Raw genomic sequence first — 24,988 nt, forward strand, 5'->3', positions numbered from 1 at the left:
AAACTTACGTGGATTGGCGAGGCGGGGTCAGGCTGAACGCTCTAGAACAGAAATCAGAGGTCTCTGTGTCATCATCTCATGATTTCAAGGGTACATTAGTGATGGTAAGAATTAGAGGTGGTCTTGCCTTTAACAGGGAATACTGGCAGCTGGCCATGACAAGGCAGAAGAGGAGCACCCACATGTCCTTGCAAAAGCCTTGGTTCAATGTCAGAAATCCGAGGAGGGAAACCAGGACAATGAGTAGAACTGCCAGCACATTTTCCTTGACATCTTCCGTTCTGTGTAAAATAAACAAATGAAAACAAAGGAGATAAAAGGTAAGCCTATTTCTAAAGATAATACCTGAACACAGTGACAGCAGAGTAGTCGCCTTAAGCATGCCTTTATATTTGGTAACAAAATTTTAAGGTTTCTTTTCCTTCTTTCCTTCCTTCCTTCCTTCCTTCCATTCTCCCTGTATTTTATAAGCAAAATCCTTATTTTAACCCCAGTTTCCTATTATTGAAATAAATGAAATATAATTCCACTGAGTCTCCGTTATCACTAAACTGGGCCTCCTGGGGAAAACAGTTAACTATTCTGTCCGCTACGTGAAATGCGTTTCAGACAAAGAGCTGCGCTGGTTCCTTTCGATGGGGGGAGGGGAGGAAGTGCATTAACACCTGGCTAAAGCAGGAAATCCTTTCCAGATACAAGCTCTGCAGCCAGAATTTGCTTCCCAGTTTCCAGAGCCAGGAGAGCTCCAGCCAGAGAGCTAACGTGCAGAGGGTCTGACTGAGGTGTGTCATGACCACAGTCTCCCTGGGTGGTGTTCTCCTGAGGGACCTCTGGGCTCATCCAGAGAGGGGTGTTGTCACTGAGTGGGAAGGGAGACAAGTAAGCTTGCTTGAAGATGCTGAGACAAAGGGATGAATGCTGGATCTTGGAGGCTAAGTAGGATGGGGAGGCAATGAAGATAGGAGAAGCTGCTAGATGAGAGCAAGTGGTTGGGTCAAGTGCTCGGGATGGCTGGGCAACATTTGAGGTGGGATTATGACTTTAGAGGTGAAAGACTTCTATGGAAGGACAACATGCCGGGCATAGTGATGGGAGGAAGAGGCTGAAATGGAGTAAGGGAATATGGTGTCGACTGCAAGTTCAGGAGCGTAGATGGGTCATTCCCAAGAATTCTGAGCATATTTTTTGCCTCACCAATTTTTGCTCATGTACATACATTATTGTTAGGAAGGGATTATTGTCTACTTCGTTCCTGGCAAGTGGGCACTTGTGAGCATTTTTTTGTAAATGAATAGACATTATTTTAAGAGCAGTTTCAGATTCACAGCAAAATTGAGGGAAAGTATGAAGAGTTCTCACATAGCCCCTCCCTGCAAACACACACACACACACCCTGTCCCACCATTAACATCCCCCACCAGGGTGGTACATTTGTTATAATCAGCCAACTAACAGTGACACATCATTATCAACCGAAGTCCATAGTCCACATTATGGTTCATTCTTGGTGTAATACATTCTGTGGGTTTGGACAAATGTATGGTGAAATATATCCACAATTATAGTAGCCTGCAGAGTATTTTTACTGCCCTAAATATCCTCTGTTCTGCCTATTCACCCCTGCCTTCCCCCAACTTCTGGCAGTCATGGATCTTTTTGCCATCTCCACAGATTTTCCTTGTCAGACTGTCAGATAATTGGAATCATACAGCAGGGAGCCTTTCCTGGTCAGTTTCTTTCACTTAGTAATATGCATTTAAGGTTTCTTTGTGTCTTTTTTAATTAATTAATTTTTTTTAAAGATTTTATTTATTTATTTGACAGACAGAGACAGCGAGAGAGGGAACACAAGCAGGGGGAGGGAGAGAGGAAGAAGCAGGCTTCCCACTGAGCAGGGAGCCCGACGCGGGGCTCGATCCCAGGACTCCGGGATCATGATCTGAGCCGAAGGCGGACGCTTTAACGACTGAGCCACCCAGGTGCCCCAATTTATTTGAGAGAGTGTGAGAGATCGAGAGAGAGCAAGAGAGAGCGAGCAAGGTGAGAAGCAGAGGGAGAAGCAGGCTCCCTGCTGAGCAGGGAGGCAAACACGGGGCTCGATCCCGGCACTCCAGGATCACGACCTGAGCTGGAAGACAGCTGCTAAACCAACTGAGCCACGCAGGGGCCCCTCTTTGTGTCTTTATATGGCTTGATAGCTCATTTCTTTTTATCGCTAAATACTATTTTACTATATGGACGTACCATGGTTTATCTATTCACCTATTAAAGTACATCTTGGTTTGTTTCTAAATTTTGGCAACTATGAATAAAACCTCTATAAACAACCACGTGCAGGGTTTTGTGTTAACCTAAGTTTTTAATTCATTTGCACCAAGGAGCATAATTGCTGGGTCATATGGTAAGAGTATGTTTGGTTTGTAAGAAACGACCAAGTTATCTCCCAAAATGGCTTTACCGTTTTGCATTCCCACTAATGATGAATGGGAGTTCCTGCTGCTCCATACCGTTGCCCACATTTGGTGCTGTCAGTGTTTTCGATTTGGCCATTCCAATAGGTGTGTGTATCTCACTGTTGTTTTCATTTGCAATTCCCCAATGATGATGTGGAGTATCATTACATATGCTTATTTGCCATCTGTATATCTTCTTTGGTGAGGTGTCTGTTCATATCTTTTTCCTATTTTTTAATCAGGCAATTGAGATGTACAGAATCAAGATGCATAGAAATGTGAAGAACTCAGATATTATGATGCTCAAACTTAAAGTTAAAAAAAAAAATTTCTGGGGGGGATCAAAATATATTTGGTAAAAAGGAAAATTTATGGGTTTTGTTTGTTTGTTTGTTTTCCACTATGCACTTCTTACAGAGCTAAATATATTTTGTTAGTTCAGGTCCATAAAATTCTTTATGTATTTTTTAGAGTGCTCATAACATTTTGATGTATACTTAAAAATATCTAAAGGCTTAGGAACTTTTAAAAAAATTAAAATTTCAATTAAATGAACAGACTTTTTTCCTATTTAGGGGGAAAAATAACATTCCTGAAAAATATATTTCCCCAGATCCTCCTCCAGCAGGACTCCATTCCTCTGCCCCAGCCCCCCATCATTCCACTCCCAAGGCTCCTCATGCATCTCTATTTAAATACCAGGTGAAAAAGTTTACTCACTGGGCAAGGAGTGTCATGATTAAGGCTGTACTTTAGAAAGATTTATCTGGCAGAGGTTCACAAGATGCACTAAAGGGGAAACAGCAGAGCGAGGATAAACAACACTCCAGGGGAGAAGTAATGAGGGTCTGGAAGAGGGTCAAGTTTGGGAGGCTGGAAAGGCAATGTGGCTTTGAGACACAATACAGACCAGAGGGGAAAGGACTTTGAACGGACTGTGTACAGTGAAGGGTTGACTGAAAGAATAAAGATGATTTCAAGATTTCAGTCTGGGGAAGAAAGGATCGTGGCAGAGTCAATGGCAGAAGTTGGGAAGGGGAGCTGGTTTGCAAAGGGACATTGATTTGTTTGTTCATGCAAGACTGCTTGGCACCGCTTAGATACTTGGAATACATCAGTGAACGAAACTTCTGGAACTTTCTTTCCAGTGGGCAGTGGCATAAAATATGTAATATGCACAAAAAAAAAGTATATTATATAGCATTTGGAGATGATTAGTGCAATCAAAAAATAAAATAGAACAAGGTGAGAAGAAGTACGAGCGTCTGAGGAGGGCTCTGTCGTAATTTTCAGCAGGGAGGTCAGGCTAAGCCCCACCAAGAAGGGTCACTTCTCAAGTGTGCCCCATCTGGGGATTCCTACATGAAGGGGTCAGGAGGCACAGGTTACCCGCCGAGGTGATTATGGTATGAAGGAGTAACCAGCAAGACAGGAGGAAAACCAAGAGGGGGCTGAGTCCTGGAAGCCAGGAGAGGAAAAGCATACCAAGGAGGAGAATCGACTCTGTCAGAGGCTGCACATGGGTCTCATAAAATGATGGCAGAATGGTGAGGTCAACGGTGACCTTGACATGGGCAGGCTTGGAGTCTGTCCAGGGAGTGAATGGAATGGGCTTATGAGAGAATGGGAAAGAGAGACCTCAAACGAGCACAGGCAGCTCTTCATGGAGTTCTGCCGCAAAAGAGCACAGAGAAACCAGACAGTGGCTGGTGGGAGAGTGGGTCAAGAGGACTTCTAAGGATGGGAGAATGAGAGCATGTTCTCAAGATGACGACGATGACCACGAGATCATTCGAGGAGCAGGAACGCTTTTCCCCACAGCTTGTCATGTGGCTGACTTGTCCTTCTCTCGTTTCTATCTCCGTCTGCGTGCGTCACCTCAGAAAAGGCTTCTGCAACCACCTGTTCTGACATGAGTGTCCCTTCGTTCCCAAATTTCTCTACCTCAGGCCTTTGTGTGTGTCTTTCATGTGTCTCCCTCGTGCGGCAGAATTCAAGCTCCGTGAGGGTAGGGTGCTAATCCTCAGTACCCGGTGCAGAGGAGCCTCGCACGGAGCAGGTGCTTGGCGTTTGGGGCTTTTTAATTTGTTGAATGAATGAACAAAGGAATGAAATGATGCTCAGATGCGCAGCTTTTTCTTTTAGAAGCCAATCCGGAAAACTAGATAAATGAAAATAAAACCTATGTGTTTTGCAAGATGAGGTAATAGCAGAATAAAAAATAAGAGAAAATGAAGGAGGGGCGCCTGGGTGGCTCAGTCCATTAAGCGTCCAACTCTTGATTTCGGCTCAGGTCATGATCTCAGGGTCCTGGAGTTGAGCCCCACGTCAGCTCTGCACTTAGCAGGGAGTCTGCTTGAGATTCTCGCTCTCCCTCTGCCCCTCCCTGCCGTGTGCTGTCTCTCTAAAATGAATAAATAGATCTTTTTTTAAAAAGGGAGAGAGAAAATAAAGGAGCATAAGGACAAGTCCAAAAATATATGAGGAGAATGAATGCCGAACCGAAAGCAAACTGTAAGGTCTGCAATTATAAGAACCATGAAGGTATGATCAGAGAAGGAAGTATTTTCAAGGAAGATCAGCCTGAATTCCAGAGTAAAGTTGAAAATTATCAAGCAGAAGGCCTTAAGCTATGGGAGTTTATAGCGATGATTAGCTCAATTTTGGTGCTTGTAATTCACCAATTTCTTCTACTTCCTGCCCAACCCTGACTGTTTGTTTTTTATTATGCATACTTTTCCTTTATAAACCTTAATTTGGCAATTCAAGTTCATTAATCCATGTGGAGCTTTAAATACAAATGTCCCCCAATGAATATCAAAGGTAATTTATTTATGCCTTTTGAAATTTTACTATTAGAGTAAAAAAATGTAAAATTTATTGTGTAAATTCCTGTTTTCTTAAACAGACCTTTCCGATCATCGCTGTCCTAACTAAGAAGGTGAGCTAGGGAGGTGTGCCATAATACAGCCCTACATTTCCTCAAGGCCAGGCTGAAGGGCTGACTTCTCATGCTTGGAATCTGTATTTTTACAAAGCTCCCAGGTGATTCTGATCCACAGCTGTGTTTGGGGAAAACACTCTCCTTGCAAAGGTCCCAAGCTGCTAGGTTTTTCCAGGTTAGTGTTTGGGTTTTTCTTCCTCTGTCCTTGCTGTTAGCTCAGGGTTCATGCTGTCTTATTTCCCCTCTTAATTGGCAATGAACTGGAAAACCAGATCCCCTCATGTGCTAATAGATGCCTGAAAGTCGGCTTATATGGGCTCTGAAGATGGGGTGATTTCTCGAATTAAGGGCCTAAATTTTAGTGTCTGGGCTTGACAAAAGCTACTTTGGCTGCCCTGATTTCATTTTATTTTTATTTATTTTTCTTCTTTCTGGGTTCTGGGACAATTCCAGGTCATAATAACAATAACAGCATTTAAAGAACACTTTCTATGGCTAACTTGATTCAATCCTTGAAATCTCTCCCTATATAGATTATCCCCATTTAACAGACAGGAAACTGAGGCACAGGGAGGTTTCACACCCATCCTTAGATCACAGCACTAGTAAGTGTTGGGCACTGGGCCTGATCCGCAGGGTCTTCCCACACCAGTTGAGGGACCCATGAGTAAGGGAGTGGTGCTGTCTCCACACATCCCCGAACACTGCCTTGAAACCCAGTGTGACCTGCAACAGAAGTGATTAAAACTATAAAACTCTAAACTTTTAAAAACTGCAATAATCTTCATCAGTCTTTCTTAGACCTTAATTAAATTTTCAGTTAATGTGTTGCCACTGAGTGGATTTAAGTAACACGCCTAGAAATCTGTAGAAATATTTGTTTCTAATATGAAGGGTTAACACAAGGTAATCCAACTTTCAAGAATTCCTTTTTAACAGAAAATAAAATTAATATTTCAGAAAAAAAATCTGCCTCATCTAACAGGATGTATTATCTTGGACTAGTTCAGTTACGTTTGAAATGTTCGTCTTAAGTGTGCGCCCCTGGGGTGACATAGCGTTGTTAGAAAAACCATTAGAACTCCATTCCCTGACTTGTGGGTCCTGAAATTTACTATTGTAATTTTGCATGACTATAGTTTTTTAGTGTATGATCACACCATTTAAGACATTACTATAACAAGTAGTCACTGGGGGACCCACTACAGCAAGGCAGGGAATCAGCCTTCCCACTGCCCCCACTGGCTGGCATTTAACCGTGAAACTCTGCATTGGCTGATGATGGCGTCAGTAAAGGCATCTTGGATTTTCAAACCAACACTCCCATCAGAACTGCATGGCCCCTGAAGATCAAAATCCTGTCCTTTGTATACCGTGAGGTGGGGGTGGGGGGTGGGGGCAGAGGTGGAAATGGGAAGACTCTGACCTGGCCCCATCTCCACCATGCCTTAACTAACTGGACCCTCTCCCATCTCCCTCCCCGTCCACTGACTACTTCTCCAACCCCACACTGGATCAATGGAAAGAAGAGGCGAGAAATAGTAAAAGGGTTTAAAAGGAAAGACTAACATTCCAACTGGTGGATCTCTTCATTTGCCCTTGTCCCCCCCTCACCCCCGCCCCCCATCCACGTCCAGTCGGCCAGGCTCTGTGCTACCCATGGAACCTCAAGACTTCCTACGAAAATGTGGGAAGCCATGAGAAAACCAATGCATGACCCCATCCACAGGGCTAACCTTAAGTCTAAACCATGTTCCCCAATTCTCATATCTCCCACTGTCTCCAGTTGTCAGGATCTCACCGCTTCGCCTTTGGGGTTGCAGCACAAAAGGTATACGTCTTGAAAACGTCCCAGAGAACGTGAGCAAGTGGCAATTTCTTTTTACAAGCATGCGAGTGCACTCTTATGACCCCATCGTGTCTTTCATCCATGCATTTGTGTGCTCAGCGGCTTACCGATCAAGTAACGCCAACAAGGTAAGTCGATCGTACCAGACTTTAATCCACTTGCCAGGGAAAATGATAAACTTGTAAAACTGCTCTCGGTTAAATTTTCCTTGTGTTGAAGAACATGACGAGTCTTCCAGATCCTGACTCAGATGCTTTTAGGTACCAAAAGAAACAAGAGAGAAAGGGTTTCATACTGACATGTTATTATCATAAATATACCTCATAATAACAGAAGTACAAAAAGCAGATGTTCCAATTCTGAAACGTAAACCAACATATTTCATAAAAATGGGTACTCTCAGAGAAAGATAATGATCAACAAAAAGAGTCTTTCTTACCAACACACTTCAATTCCATTATAATGTACCATTAAATTTACTCCTATCAAAACACTGCTGTTAATTAAGGCCAAGAAACTGCCGTGAAAATAATTCTCATAAAAGATCAGAATTCAACAAAAGATCTGAAACGGCTTAATTTTTGAAAGGTATGTTATTTAATGTAATGTGGAAATAAATATTTAAATTTTACCAAGAGTAAAAAGATTTTCATCGCCAATTTTGTAGGTCGTTGGTGAGGCCTGATATAAGAAACACTGAGCTATCTGTAGAAAAAAAATCTAAACCAATAAAACAAATGGGAAACAAAAGGGAAAATTTAATTCCAGGTTTAAAATGTATTAGCCGAGGGGGGAAAGATGGCGGAGGAGTAGGGGACCCTATTTCAGCTGGTCCCCGGAATTGAGCTGGATATCTACCAGACCACTCTGAGCACGCATGAAACCAGCCTGAGATGTAAGAAGATCTGGATCTCTACAAACAGAATATCGCAGGCGGTTGGTTTTGAGGTACGAAGCAGGGAGCCGTGATTCTGCGGGCAGATATCGGAGGATAAACGGCAGCGGGAGAGAGCCTGGCCGTGGGGATCCTACATCACTGGTGAGTGACAGCCTCGCGCGATGCGGACGGGCACAGACTCGCAGACCAGTAGCGGCGGGGAAAGGACTTTAGGGCAGCCCCCAGGACGGAAACCCGGAGCGCCGGGGTCGCGCGCACGCGAACTGCAGCCCCCGGGACGGAAACCCGGAGCGCCGGGGTCGCGCCGGTTAACTGCAGCCCCTGGGGTGGAAACCCGGAGCAACAGAGTCCCGTGCACGCGAACTGCAGCCCCCGGGGTGGAAACCAAATCGGCAGAGTCGCGCGCGCGTGAACTGGGAGCCGCTGGCGGTTTTAGAAGCACAAAGGGCAGAGACATGCCCCGACCTGGAGACAAGACTGGGAGCGCTGCGGAGGGGCGCACAACCCAGGACGCTGCAGTTTATAGCAGCACGGACACAAACGGAGACAGTGTGGCCTGGAGGCCTCACTGAAGAACAGACTGCGATCTCTCTGCTCTGAGGCAGAGGGTTGGAAACGGTCTCTTCTGCTCTGACTCGAGGAAGAGACGCGGAATGCTGCCAGGGAAAGGCACCAGAGAACAAAAGCCCCAAAGACTGAATCCCACTGAGCCCATCCCCCGCCACAGGGGCTCAGGGCAACTCCGCCCAAACAGGGTTGCCTGAGTAACAGCGCGGCAGGCCCCTCCCGCAGAAGACAGGCTGGGAAAACAAGAGGCCAGCAACCCTAAGGTCCCAAGAAAACAGGTGCATCCTGGGGCGCCTGGGTGGCTCAATTGTTAAGCATCCGCCTTCGGCTCAGGTCATGATCCCAGGGTCCTGGGATCGAGCCACGCATCGGGCTCCCTGTTTGGCGGGAGGCCTGCTTCTCCCTCTCCCACTCCCCTTGCTTGTGTTCCCTCTCTCGCTGTGTCTCTCTCTGTCAAATAAATTATTAAATCTTTTAAATAAAGAAAAAAAAGAAAACAGGTGCATCTTGCTTGGGTTCTGGTCAATAATTTCGACTCTATACATTCCCTCAAACACCCATCAACAGAATGACTAGGAGGAGGAGCCCCCAAAACAGAAAAGACTCAGAGATTATGACTTATGCTGCAGATTTACAAATGGATGCAGATATAACCAAGATGTCGGAGATGGCATTCAGGCTAGCAATTGTGAAGACAATGGCTAGAATGGAGAAATCAATTAATGGCAACATAGAGTCTCTAAGGGCAGAAATGAAAGGTGAATTGGCAGAATTTAAAAATGCTATCAATGAGATCCAATCCAATCTAGATAATCTAACAGCTAGGGTAACTGAGACAGAAGAGAGAATAAGCAACCTGGAAGACAATATAATAGATAAAAAGGGAAAAGAGGAGGCCAGGGAAAAACAACTCAGAATCCATGAAAATAGAATCAGAGAAATAAGTGACACCATGAAGCGTTCCAATGTCAGAATAATTGGAATCCCGGAGGGAGTGGAGAGAGAGAGAGAACTAGAAGATGTATTTGAGCAAATCGTAGCTGAGAACTTCCCTAATCTGGGGAATGAAACAAACATTCGAGTCCTAGAGGCAGAGAGGACCCCTCCTAAGATCAAGGAAAACAGGCCAACACCCCGGCATGTAATAGTAAAACTTGCAAATCTTAGAACCAAGGAAACCATCTTAAGGGCAGTTAGGGGGAAGAGATTCCTTATGTACAGAGGGAGGAACATCAGAATAACGTCAGACCTATCCACAGAGACCTGGCAAGCCAGAAAGGCCTGGCAAGACATATTCAGGGTACTAAATGAGAAGAACACGCAGCCAAGAATACTTTATCCGGCAAGGCTTTCATTTAGAATGGATGGAGAGATGCAGAGCTTCCACGACCGGCAGAAGCTGAACGAATATGTGACCACTAAGCCGGCCCTGCAAGAAATATTAAGGGGGGTTCAATAAAAGGAGACAGACCCCAAGAGTGATATACAACAGAAATTTACAGGGACAATCTATAAAAACAACGTCTTCACAGGCAACATGATGACAATTAATTCATATCTTTCAATAATCACTCTCAATGTGAATGGCCTAAACGCTCCCATAAAATGGCACAGGGTTGCAGACTGGATAAAAAGACAGGACCCATCCATATGCTGTCTACAAGAGACTCATTCTGAACCTAAAGATACATCCAGACTGAAAGTGAAGGGATGGAGATCCATCTTCCATGCCAGCGGACCTCAAAAGAAAGCTGGGGTAGCAATTCTTATATCAGACAAATTAGATTTTAAACTAAAGTCTGTAATAAGAGACACAGAAGGACACTATATCATTCTTAAAGGGTCTATCCAACAAGAAGATCTAACAATTGTAAATATCTATGCCCCCAACATGGGAGCAGCCATCTACATAAGCCAACTGTTAACCAAAATAGAGAGTCATATTGATAACAATACGTTAATTGTAGGAGACCTCAATACTCCACTCTCAGCAATGGACAGATCATCTAAGCAGAAAATCAACAAGGAAACAAGAGCTTTGAATGATACATTAGACCAGATGGACCTCATAGATATTTACAGAACATTCCACCCTAAAACAACAGAATACTCATTCTTCTCGAGCGCACATGGAACTTTCTCCAGAATAGGCCATATACTGGGTCACAAATCAGGTCTCAACTGATACCAAAAGATTGAGATTATTCCCTGCATATTCTCAGACCACAATGCTCTAAAACTGGAACTCAATCACAAGAAAAACTTTGGCAGAAATTCAAACACTTGGAAGCTAAAGACCACTCTGCTCAAGAATGTTTGGGTCAACCAAGAAATCAAAGAAGAACTTAAACAATTCATGGAAATCAATGAGAACGAAAACACATCGGTCCAAAACCTATGGGATACTGCAAAGGCGGTCCTAAGGGGGAAATACATAGCCATCCAAGCCTCACTCAAAAAAATAGAAAAATCCCGAATTCACCAACTAACTCTACACCTTAAAGAACTAGAGAAAAAGCAACAAACGATGCCTAAGCCACGCATTAGAAGAGAAATAATTAAAATTAGAGAAGAGATCAATGAATTAGAAACCAGAAACACCAGTAGATCAGATCAATGAAACTAGAAGTTGGTTCTTTGAAAGAATTAATAAGATTGATAAACCACTGGCCAGACTTATCCAAAAGAAGAGAGAAAGGACCCAAATTAATAAAATTATGAATGAAAGGAGAGAGATCACGACTAACACCAAGGAAATAGAAACAATTATTAGAAATTATTATCAACAACTATATGCCAATAAACTGAGCAATCTGGATGAAATGGAGGCCTTTCTGGAAACCTATTAGCTGCCAAGACTGAAAGGAAGAAATTGACAACCTGAATAGGCCAATAACCAGTAACGAGATTGAAGCAGGGATCAAAAACCTCCCAAAAAACAAGAGTCCAGGGCCTGATGGATTCCCTGGGGAATTCTACCAAACATTCAAAGAAGAAATAATACCTATTCTACTGAAGCTGTTTCAAAAAATAGAAACAGAAGGAAAACTTCCAAACTCATTCTATGAGGCCAGCATTACCTTAATCCCCAAACCAGGCAAAGACCCCATCAAAAAGGAGAATTTCAGACCGATATCCCTGATGAATATGGATTCCAAAATCCTCAACAAAATCCTAGCTAATAGGATCCAACAACACATTAAAAGGATCATCCACCACGACCAAGTGTGATTTATCCCTGGGATGCAAGGGTGGTTGAACGTTCACAAATCAATCAATGTGATAGAACACATTAATAAGAGGAGGGAGAAGAACCATATGGTCCTCTCAAGTGATGCAGAAAAAGCATTTAACAAAATACAACATCCTTTCCTGATTAAAACTCTCCAGAGTATAGGGATAGAGGGAACATTCCTCAAGCTCGTAAAATCCATCTATGAAAAACCCACAGTGAATATCATCCTCAATGGGGAAAAGCTGAGAGCCTTTCCCTTAAGATCAGGAACACGTCAAGGGTGCCCACTCTCACCACTGTTGTTCAACATAGTACTAGAAGTCCTAGCAAGAGCAATCAGACAACAAAAATCAATAAAAGGTATTCAAATTGGCAAAGAAGAAGTCAAATTCTCTCTTTTCGCAGACGACATGATACTTTATGTGGAAAACCCAAAAGACTCCACCCCCAAATTACTAGAACTCATCCAGCAATTCAGTAATGTGGCAGGATACAAAATCAATGCACAGAAATCAGTTGCTTTCTTATACACTAACAACGCAACTGTAGAAAGAGAAATTAGAGAAATGATTCCATTTACAATAGCACCAAAAACCATAAGATACCTTGGAATAAACCTAACCAAAGAGGTAAAGGATCTATACTCTAGGAACTACAAAACACTCATGAAAGAAATTGAAGAAGACACAAAAAGATGGAAAAATATTCCATGCTCATGGATCGGAAGAATAAACATTGTTAAAATGTCTATGCTACCCAGAGCAATCTATACCTTCAATGCCATCCCAATCAAAATTCCAATGACATTTTTCAAAGTGCTGGAACAAACAATCCTAAAATTTGTATGGAATCAGAAAAGACCCCGAATTGCCAAGGAAATGTTGAAAAAGAAAAACAAAGCTGGGGGCATCACGTTGCCCGATTTCAAGCTATATTACAAAGCTGTGATCACCAAGACAGCATGGTACTGGCACAAAAAAAGACATACAGACCAATGGAACAGAATAGAGAACCCAAATATGGACCCTCAACTCTATGGTCAAATAATCTTTGACAAAGCAGGAAAAAACATGCAATGGAAAAAAGACAGTCTCTTCAATAAATGGTGCTGGGAAAATTGGACAGCCACATGCAGAAGAATGAAACTCGACCATTCTCTAACACCATTCACAAAGATAAACTCAAAGTGGATGAAAGACCTCAATGTGAGACAGGAATCCATCAAAATCCTAGCAGAGAACATAGGCAGTAACCTCTTTGACATCGCCCACAGCAACTTCTTTCAAGATACATCTCCGAAAGCTAGTGAAACAAAAGCAAAAATGAACTTTTGGGACTTCATCAAGATAAAAAGCTTCTGCACAGCAAAGGAAACAGTCAACAAAACAAAGAGGCAACCCACAGAATGGGAGAAGATATTTGCAAATGACACTACAGATAAAGGGCTGGTATCCAAGATCTATAAAGAACTTCTCAAACTCAACACCCAAAAAACAAATAATCAAGTCAAAAAGTGGGCAGAAGAGATGAACAGACACTTCTCTGAAGAAGACATACAAATGGCTAACAGACACATGAAAAAATGTTCATCATCATTAGCCATCAGGGAAATCCAAATCAAAACCACACTGAGATACCACCTTATATCAGTTCGAATGGCAAAAATGGACAGGGAAAGAAACAACAAATGTTGGAGACGTTGTGGAGAAAGGGGAACCCTCTTACACTGTTGGTGGGAATGCAAGTTGGTACAGCCACTTTGGAAAACAGTGTGGAGGTTCCTCAAAAATTTAAAAATAGAGCTACCCTATGACCCAGCAATTGCACTCCTGGGTATTTACCCCAAAGACACAGATGTAGTGAAAAGAAGGGCCATATGCACCCCAATGTTCATAGCAGCAATGTCCACAATAGCCAAACTGTGGAAAGAGCCGAGATGTCCTTCAACAGATGAATGGATAAAGAAGAAAGATGTGGTCCATATATACAATGGAATATTACTCAGCCATCAGAAAAGATGAATACCCAACTTTTACATCAACATGGATGGGACTGGAGGACATTATGCTAAGTGAAATAAGTCAAGCAGAGAAAGTCAATTATCATACGGTTTCACTTATTTGTGGAACATAAGGAATAACATGGAGGACATTAGGAGAAGGAAGGGAAAAATGGGCGGGGGGGGGGGAATTGGAGGGACAGATGAACCATGAGAGACTATGGACCTGAGAAACAAACAGGGTTTTAGAGGGGAAGGGGGAGGGGGGATTGGTTGGCCCGGTGATGGGTATTAAGGAGGGCACGTACTGCATGGAGCACTGGGTGTTATACGAAAACAATGGATCGTGGATCACCACATCAAAAACTAATGATGTACTGTATGGTGACTAACATAACATAATAAAAATTAAAAAAATTTTAAAAACATAAAAAATAAAAAATAAAATGTATTAGCCCCAAATTCATCTCCAGATGGCTCTAATCTTGTGGGGAAGAATTTAATTTTGAAAAAAAAAATAGTCTTCATGGATTTGTCTAACATTCATAATGAGTAACTCTTAGGAGCCTGGCACAAGGTTGGGCACGGGAATATAAGGAAGAATATGGCAGACGCAGTCCGTGGCATCCTCCTGCCTGTAAGAAAACACCCCTTGGACATCTAACAGTCACGCAAACTCAAAACCAGACACTGAATGCACACCAGGGTCAGCACTGCACATACAAAACAAGAGCTGGACTCCCCACCAGAAAAGCAGAGGGGATGCGGCACTTGGTGAGGTGAAGCTGAGGGATCTGCAGGACAGCAAGGAGGAAGAAAAACTTGTGAGGGCAAAAATCAAAATTTATTTCCTCTGACACCTGATACCGTCTCTGAAACATAAGCAATGAAAGCAGCCTGTTATGATGGCATTTCCCGGGACTACACTTGCAATTAAATATCGGTTTATAGTTGTCTCATTTATTCATTAGCAAGGAGGAATAAAATGTTCCATATTTCTAAATTTCTCAGAAAACTAAAGATTAGGCCCTTCAAATCTAATGAATTTAATATTGACCTCTGTCATAACCATCTTCAAAAAATATGCGGTTTTCCCTTCTTGTGCTGTTAAATAGAACCCATAGGGCACACCTGCACACCTTCTCATCGTCAAGCTCAGGTGCATTCCGTGCTCATCCTGCCATATCATCAGTGAAAGCCCAAGACTCTGGGGTATCTTGGGGTATTGTTCCCTACATTGAATAACACTAGGTACCATGCTTTTTTAAAATACAGTTTTATTAAATATGGAGTCAATGCAAATACACATCTTTTAAATGTATGTAGGGTATTAAAAAAAAAAAAAAAAACCCAATTCAGTGACTAGCTGTGTGGCCATCACCCAGTATGAGAAAAAAAGCCTCGCCGTTAGCATAGAAATTCCCTGTGGGCCACTGCTGGGTCCCATCCTTTTCCCATTTCCTTCAGGGATCATCACTGTCCTGAATGATGTGTTTATCATTCCCTCTCTTCTCTTTGACTTTACGATACTTACATCCACAACTTCCATACCGTTTAGCTTTATGTTTTTGAACTTCGTAGATAGGAAATCACAGCATATGTATCCTTTTGCAACTTGCTTTTTCCCTCCGTTCCACATTATCTTCCTGAGACTTATCTGTGCTGTGTTACAGCCGTAGCATCCATTTTCACAGAATAATGTTCCATTACGTGGACATGCAAAATCTGCTTATCCATTTTACTGTTGGATATTTAGGGTCTTTTTTCTTTTTTTTTTTTTTTTTAGCAATACACTGCTATGGACATTCTTGGGAATGTCTCCTGGTACATAGGTGCAAGGATTCTATAGAACATAGACCTAACATACACTTAGAAATGGAATTGCTAAGAATGCAAATGTTCAACTGTACCACGTGTTCAACTTTACTAGGAAACAAATGGACTTTTCCAGAAAATGCACAAATCTATCACAAATGCAATTACTGGGTATGGGGGAATGTTCAATTTACTAGGAAACACTTTGGAAAAATAAGATTTCTAAACTGATTCTACCAGTTTATACTCCCACCCACAGCAGGTAAATGTCACGCTGCTCCACATCCTCACCTCATCATGTGATAGCGTCGATTATTTTTGATTTTGGCTAATCTGCCATATAAAATATTTCAGTTTTATTCTAATTTGCATTTCCTTCATTACTAATGGAGTTGAGCATCTTTGTCCACTTTTAGTTTTCTTCGTGAAATCATTTGTCCTTTTCTCCGTTGGGTTGCTTGTTTGTCTTTCATTAGTTATACATGTCTATGTGCATGTGTGTGTATCTGTACATATATGCACATATATGATCAAGACCTTTATTAATGATATGTTAGATATTTTCACCGTTTATGGCTTGTTTTTTCACTTTCCTTATGGCATTATTGATAAATTGGTGTTCTTAATTTAAGCGAAATATAATTTATCCATTTTCTCCTATAAAGTGCAAAAGTTTTGCACTTTCTGTGCCTTGTTTATCAAATCCCTTTCTACCCCAGACTTGTAAGGATATTTGATTATATCATTTTACTTAAAGTTATACACTTTTGCCTTTCACATTTACGTTATTGGTCTACCAAGGCTCTGTTCATGATATAAGGGTCCATTTTCTTTTCCATAAAGAAAACTATTGTCCCAGTGCCATTTATTAAACTGTTCATCCTTGGGGCACCTGGGTGGCTCAGTCAGTTAAGTGTCTTCCTTTGGCTCAGGTCATGATCCCAGGGTCCTGGGATGGAGCCCCATGTTGGGCTCCCTGCTCAGCGGGAAGTCTGCTTCTCCCTCTCCCTTTGCTGCTCATCCCTTCTCGTGCTCTCTCTCTCAAATAAATAAAAAATCTTTAAAAGAAATAAAAAATAAAATGTTCATCCTTTCCTCATCAGTTTGCCAGGACACGAATGCCTATATCGGTGTGTCATCTTAAACTTTAAATTTTATTTATTTTTTTTAAAGATTTTATTTATTTATTTGAGATAGAGAATGAGATAGAGAGAGAGCATGAGAGGGGGGAGGGTCAGAGGGAGAAGCAGACTCCCTGCTGAGCAGGGAGCCCGATGCGGGACTCAATCCAGGGACTCCAGGATCATGACCTGAGCCAAAGGCAGTCGCTTAACCAACTGAGCCACCCAGGTGCCCAAACTTTAAATTTTAAATTGTTTTTGCTATGTCGCTCTTCCTTCATCTCCTCTGGAACTCTGACAAGGAGTACGATAGCCCTTCCGGCCCAGAGCTCCATCCTTCTTAACCTTCTTCCCTCTTTTCCTCTCTATCTCTCCATGCTACAGCTAAATAATTTGTTCAAATCTGTCTCTGCTATTATGTATCAAATCTCCTGTTAAATCCCTTAAAGTTTTATTTTTATTATTATATTGTTCATTTCTAGTATCCGGTGCTTTTTTCAGATTTGCTTGGTCATTACATGGCCTTTTGCTTCTTACTTAGATTTCCATCACTTCTTTCATCTCTTTATAATACATTAGACATACTTAATCCATATTTGGAATCTAATCATTATCATTTCTAAATCCTTTGAGAGTCTGTTTCTGCTTTCTGTTTGACTTTGCTGGCTCTTATTCATGGTAGTATGTTTTCTGGTATATTTTATAACTTTTCACTTTTCCTTGGATCCTTATTAGTATGAATTCTTTGACAGCAATATTAAAGCTCTGTTCTTCCGGATTAAAACTTACCTTTGTTTCTGCTAGGCACTGGAATGCAATACCAACCTGGCACCATTTTAAAATAAATTATTTGTGTGAGGTGCTTGGATCATCCATGTGATCCAGGGTGAAGAAGGGCTGCAAAGCCACACCGAGGTTTGAGGCAGGAGTTCTCTGTGCAGTCCCCTTAGTGGGGATGGTGTTGATTGAGTGTGGTTAGTTAATCCTAAGAGGAGGATGTGGCTTCTTGAAGTCCCAGATTAAGTGGAGAGGCTTCTGTTAGACTTTCCACATTGTACTCTGTCTGCCATTCCCTGTGCACAGAGACCATTAAAGACAAAGAACCCCACATGCACCCTGATGTTTATAGCAGCAATGTCCACAATAGCCAAACTTTGGAAAGAGCCCAGATGTCCACTGACAGATGAATGAATAAAGAAGATGTGGCATATATATACAATGGAATATTACTCAGCCATCAAAAAGAATGAAATCTTGTCATTTGCAACGATGTGGATGGAACTACAGGGTATTATGCTAAGCGAAATAATTCGGTTAGAGAAAGACAATTATCATATGATTTCACTCATGTGTGGAATTTAAGAAACATAAAAGATGATCATAGGGGAAGGGAGGGAAAAATAAAATAAGATGAAACCAGAGAGGGAAACAAGCCATAAGAGACTCTTAATCATAGGCAACAAACTGAGGGTTCCTGGAGTGGAGGTGGGTCGGGGGATGGGGTAACTGGGTGATGGGCATTAAGGAGGGCACACGATGTAATGAGCACTGGGTGTTATATGCAACTGATGAACCACTAAATTCTATCTCCAAAACTAATAATATAGTATATGTTAACTAAATTGAATTTTAAAAAAAGACAAAGCCCCCATGTTCCTCTTTTGCTGTTGGCCATTGTTTGTTGCTTTTTGCTACTATCGGTGAGACTTCTCTAGATGCCCCAGCCCTCTGTAGATCTTCTATTTCTAACCTGTATTTTTTTTTTTGCCATTGTGCTTTATAAAACAACACAGAATTTACCATCTTAACCATTTTTAAGTGTACAGTTCAGTGTATTAACTATATCCATATTGTTGTAAAATAGATCTCTAGAACTTCTTCATCTTCCCAAACTGAAACTCTGTCTCCATTAAATACTAACTCTCCATTCTGCCTCCTGCCCCTGGCAACCACATTTCTACTTTCTATCTTTATGTTTTGACGACTTTAGGTACCTCCTACAAGTGGAATCATAGGGTATTTGTCTTTTTGTGACTGGCTTATTTCATTTAGCATAATGACCTCAAGGTTTATCCATGTTGTAGCAGGTGTCAGACTTCCTTCCTTTTTAAGGCTGAATACTCCATTGTAAGGATGCACCACATTCTGTTCATGCATTCATCGGTCTATGGACGCTTGGGTTGCTTCCACCCCTTGGCTAGTGCGAATAATGCTGCTATGACCACGGGTATGTAGATACCTGTTTAAGTCCCAGCTTTAGATTCTTCTGGATATATACCCAGACGTGGAAGTGCTAGATCATTCTAATCTGTACTTTTACTTGTTTGCTTGGGCCCTGTATTTTTCCAAAAAGGATGTAAAATAGGCTGTAATTTCCTGTAGGCTGAAGCACACAAAACACAGGAGACCGGTAAGAAGGGCCAAGACCAGAAAAGGGATGAGGACAGTACAGAAGAGCAGCCATGGGGGAGGGGGTGGTTGCTGCCTTTTAAAGGTCACACACATTTCTCCGTGACTTAGACAGCAGAAGGTTAGATTTGGACAGATTTTTTTTCTCGATTCAGTGAAAGTCACTGGTGTCAGAATGCCTGGCTTGCATCAGGGCGGCACAGCTCCTTCACTAGACACCGTGGCAGAGCCCTCCAAGGAGGCCCATTTTACCACCTCTTTGTTCCCAGATACTAATGCACTGACTCAGCTATGGAACATGAAGTTATTATTCAGATTATAAAATATTAATGCAAAAGGCATTTCAAGGGACAGTTGTTCCATCATGACGGCAGTATACAGGACGGCCATATGCAGGATGGATTGGCTGTTTATTGCAGGAAAGTTGAGATGGCAAGTGCTGCTTGTGTCTGGAATTCTATTCCAGTGTGAAAGAGAACGTAGCAGAAACTGTGTCATGTCAGCAAGAAGAGCATCTTCTGTTAATGACAAGGAATTCGTGGTTTATAGTAAACCTCACTCCAACAGAAGGGATCTTTTTCCTTTATGTTCCATGGACAAAGAGTGGCAGGGCTACCACAGTTTACTGTTTTGTGATGTGGGAATTCACCTAGGATGCATAAATAGGTCAAGGGTAAGCAGCAGCGAAGATGAGAGCATTCTTCGGGATTATAAGAAAAAAAAAATCACATGAAGATCACATCGACATCGTTTGCAAAAGTTATTAAAGATTCTGGTAAATTGTGCTATTTATTGCTCCTTAAATAAAAATCCTTGTTTAAAAAAAATCTCAGCATTTAATGCAAAGGAAAAAGGACTTGGCTTCTATATTAGTTTCAGAGTGGGTGGCTGAAACAACACAAATGTTCTGAAGGCTGGAAGTCTGAGTCTTCTGAGGCCTTTCTCCTTTGCTTGTCAATGGCTGTCTTCTCTGTGTCCTCTCGTGGTCTTTCCCCCGTGTGTATCTGCATCCCGATCCCCTCTTTTTAGAGGGATACCAGCGATGTTGGGTTAGGGCCAACCCTAATGACCTCTTTTTAACTCAATTACCTCTTTAAAGATCCTCTCTCCAAATACAGCCACATTCTGAGGTACAAATCAGCCCATAACTTAACTTCCTTGATGAGAAAATAAGGTTCATGGAATCTCATTTTTTGCCTTAGCTACCAAGGAACCTCAGAGCTAAATATTTCAGTGGATTATAGCAATTATTCATAGCCTGTTTTCTGGTACAAATTTCAAATTGAAATTTTTCTCATCATTTCAATCATTCATTTACTCTCTCATCCAACAAATATTTTTTGTACAGATTATCTAAGAACTATATGCTGAGAATTCAAAGGATAACAAGACAGAGTTTCTAGCTTAAAGGGGTTTAACAACTCCAGGGGGTAGACAAGCAAACTAACCATGAGAACACGGTGACACACATACACAAGTATAAATATATCGATGCCTGTATATCTAGAAAAAGAGAGAGAAGTGAGCCATGGGAGTGTGTAAGTTAGATAACACTGGAGGGAGTTGGGAGTAAGGGGTCTAGGGCAGAGCTCCTGGATAGCATCAGCAATGACAGGGCTGGCAGAGGTAGGACTTACAATGGAGACCGAGTCTCTGATTTATGTGAATGCATAGACACACTGGCCAAAACGCTCTTTCTGTCTCTGACTCATTAATTAAGCCTTACCGAAGAACCACCATGTCACATTGCCCAGTAGGCCAGGCTCACAAATTTTATTCTCCTGTTTCAAAAAAGAGATTAGCAAAAACAGAGTGACAGGGTGTAAGTTGAACATAAGTTCTTTTGAAGAAACAAGATAAACGCATTGCTCACACTCCCCATAAGGATCTGTATTTACAGCATAATATTCAAGGCTCCCTTCATGAATCTAAATTATCTGTAACAATTTAAATGATGATTAGCATATTCAGCTTAAGAAGGTAGGCAAATACACACACACACACACACACACACACACACACACACATATATGGTACATTTCAGAAATATTTTTTGGTAATATTAAAATATTTAAGAATGTAAAGGTCCATCCCTCTCCCCCAAGCTACCTGAAAAGTTCTACTGTTCAAAATAATGGTACCTTCAAGAACTCCATATACATAATAAGAATTTGGGAGCGCCTGGGTTGCATCCAACTCTTGACTTCAGCTCAGGTCATGATCTTAAGGTTGTGAGATGGAGTCCCGAGTTGGGTCCTTTGCTGGGCATGAGCCTGCTTGAGATTATCTCTCTCCCCTCTGCCCCTCTGTCCCTCCCCAACTCAAACATTCTCTCTCTCTCAAAAAAAAAATTTTTTTATGGTGTTAATCATTACCACTGATTATATGGCATAATTTTGCCATATAGTATCTCTAATCCTCAAAACCTTACAAGAACTCCTCCACATAGGTGCTATTATCCCAGTTTAAAATGTGAGGAACTGAGGCTCTACGAGGTCAGGTTGCTTCCCCCCAGGCCCTACTCTAGGAAGAGGACTGTGGGACACTGAAGCTTGGTTTCCTTCTGCAGTCTCACTTAGGGGAACCCAGGAGAACCCACAGCTTAGACAGTGCTCACCGGTAAGGCGAAAGCCACCTGCACAGCAAAACACTTCAAGACACAATACATATGAGTCCAATTGTAGAGAAACAAATTAAAAACACAAATTTGAAAAGGAAACCATCAGAAAATGGACACTGACAAAAATAATTAGGACAGGCAATAATGGATATACAATAATATGTTATTTCAAAGAATTTTAAAGTCAGACTTAAGACTTGAAGCATGAACTGTACCTAATAAAAGCTAAAATATAAAGGAGGGCTTGTTACGTGGAGAAGAGCAAGCGACCAGGTCTACGGAATCCTCAACGCCAGAACAGACACGGGTGGATTTAAGTTGTAGGCCTCCTGTGAATGGCAGAAGTGTCTTGAAAACTCCTGAAGGGAGAGGTAGAGGAGTGAAGAGGACACAGTACAGGTAGCAGTCCTGTGTGGCACTATGTGTCCTTCCCAAGAGCTGTCAAGTCCAGTGCAGGGAAGGTGGAGTTGAAAGGGACTGTTTGGTGTCAGAAGTGGGCTCATGAGACATCATGGCAGAAGCATCTGAGAAGGAGATGAGCAGAACTGAATCCCAGTAGTGACCAAAGGACAAAGTAAAAGGAACACTGGGCTGGGAAGAGTCCAGCCAATGCCCCAAACACCAGGGCCTTCTGCTCTGGTTTCCTTAGATGGTAAATCCAAGGGAAAATAATACCTCACCTCCAAAATTTCCTATAAAGATAATGTGATGCCAAATATGAGATGTAATGAGACACCAAACACATGCCTTGCACATAACTAGTGTTCCTAATCTGCTAATGGAATGCTGGTTAAATCTGGATATGAACAACATTTTGAAGGATAAAAAACATAAAGCACACATGGGATACTGTTATAACAGTGGCTCTATTTAGCAGCCAAAATTCCAGTTTTGCAAAATTTTGCAAAAAGAAAAAAAAAGGAGTTTGTGAAATTTCAGGAATCATAACAAATCTTATGTTTAAAAAAAATAAACTTCCGAACATAAATGAAAAGTATGCATATATTCATTTTTTAAGTCAAAATATACTTCCCAGTAAATGAATACATAAGATGATCAGTGACTATGTTAAGGTATTATAATTGATATCTGTTTCATCTGCTAGTAAATGTCAATATTCTTGTAGACATAATTGTTTATAAAACATTATATATATGGGGGCACTGGGGTGGCTCAGTCGGTTCAGCATCTGTCCTTGGCTCAGGTCATGATCTCAGGGTCCTGGGATGGAGCCCTGCATTGGGTTCCCTGTTCAGTAGGGAGCCTGCTTCTCTCTCTCCTCGCCTCCCACTCCATGCTCTCTCTCGCTATGTCTCTCAAGTAAATAAATAAAATCTTTTAAAAAAAAACACTATATATACGACTTCATGCAAATTAGAGATCCAGGAATATGCTTTTACCTTTTAAAAATGTTTTAAATTTAAAAATAGCAATTCATGAACACATCATCACGGGAGAAAAAACACAAATGGTATATAGGGTAAAAGGTGAAAGTCTCCGTTTTCATTAATCCTTTAATGATAGTAAATTGTGATGGAAATGCTACCTTTACATTAACCTAGAGCAACCGTCAGCCAGACCCAGTGCTGTGCGCATCTTTGCAATATTCACTGATCGGTTTAGGACCGTTGAACCACCGGCTTTCATGCTACCCCTGATAACAATAATGTCACTCCTATAGACTTACAGAAAGCCTCAGTTTACAGAGTACTTTCACATACAATACTGTCTCATGTCTTAATGTGGGCAGGGTGAAGGGGTTTGAAGCCAGCTCAAGGTGAGGGTAAACGGAGGCAGAAATGTTGTACTCCCAAGGATCCGACACTGTCTTTCAGTGGACTGGGCCTGCCTCTCAGTGGACTGGGCCTGCCTCTCAACCAGTAGTGTAATAAAGATGCTTTAAGGGGATTACTCAAATACTACATAAGGGTACAATGTAAAATTTTAAAGTCATGATTATAAATGGACAGACTATACCCAATGAGCTTAGAAATACATCATGGAGAAACTGAGGCACAGAGAAGTACCAGTTTATGACACGGATGCATGGGACACTGTGACTGATAATACTCAAAGCCCCTCCATGCTAATCTGGAGTTCAGAGGACAGATTCCACCAACCCCACGTGTGCCCCAAGCTTTGTCCTTCTCTCGGTGCTCGGGTGCTAAGCTCTGGGGCCATGGTGACGGAACAGAACCTCTCCCACTCATCTGCCTCCTATAAAAAGAAGCTGACCAGTCCTACTGGGAACTCCCCCTGCAAGGCTACTTCATTCATTTTTATTTGTGCCAGGGAAGAATTTCAAAGTCTTTTCTCTGGTGCGGGCCGGCCTCCTGGTCACCAGCAGAGCCTGTAGGATATGGTCATCTGTTGCACTGAGAGGAGTTTGCATAAGGTTGTGCTGGGGGGGACTCCCACCCCACAAGCTGCACTCAAGCAGCCGCGAAGGACAGAGGGAAGGTGGAGGGAGGAAAGGAAGTCACTAAAGAGTCTTGTCTTCAGAGCCCGATTTCCTGCTTGTTTTTGCTGAACTTGTCTTCAGGACAACTCCTCGTGTCATTGTGGAGATGCCTCCACGTGCCAGGACCGTGAGCAGGACACCTGCTTTCTGTCTCACCACCCAGCCTTTGTCCAGGCGGTTTTTCTGCCTCGAGTCAGCTCATCCTCCACATTTTAGCTGAGCTGTCACCTCACCAAGGAAGCCTCCCTGATCTCCTGCATCCCGACCTGGGGCTTCCTGTGTCCCACAGCACCTGAGCCCATCCCGACCATAACCTCCACCGTAGCGAGCTGAATCGGCTGACCAGTGCTTGGAGGCAGGGGCTGGGTCCTTTTGCCGCTGTACTCCTGTCCCTAGCACAGAGCTACCAGTACATAAGCCTTCACTAATAGACTGGGAGAATGAGCAGGAAACTAACTTCTTCTTTTGTGGCCAAAACCTAATTGGTGATACCAGCTGAATTTGGAAAGCCAAGCAGGAGAAGTAAAGAATTGTTTCTGGTGTGAGACCTTTGTAAATATCTCCTCAGCGTCTAAATACGAGCCTGGATAGCAATCCTCATCCTTCTACTTCCACAC

At 42.1% G+C, this 24,988-nt stretch overlaps 1 protein-coding gene across 3 annotated transcripts in view; it reads right to left on the reverse strand.

Moving 5' to 3' along the window:
* PCNX2 (pecanex 2) overlaps positions 1-24,988 on the reverse strand; it is a 304,545-nt gene that overhangs the window by 219,559 nt on the left and 59,998 nt on the right. For all 3 annotated transcript variants that reach the window (XM_032430306.1, XM_032430305.1, XM_032430304.1), the window contains exons 10-12: positions 7,354-7,499; positions 128-281; positions 9-41 (exon numbers count right to left, since the gene is read on the reverse strand). In XM_032430306.1, the coding sequence (XP_032286197.1) occupies positions 9-41; positions 128-281; positions 7,354-7,499 (333 nt within the window). The remainder of the gene's footprint in view (positions 1-8; positions 42-127; positions 282-7,353; positions 7,500-24,988) is intronic.

This window comes from Phoca vitulina, unplaced genomic scaffold (assembly GCF_004348235.1).
Source record: "Phoca vitulina isolate PV1807 unplaced genomic scaffold, GSC_HSeal_1.0 scaffold43, whole genome shotgun sequence".
Lineage (NCBI taxonomy): Eukaryota > Metazoa > Chordata > Mammalia > Carnivora > Phocidae > Phoca > Phoca vitulina.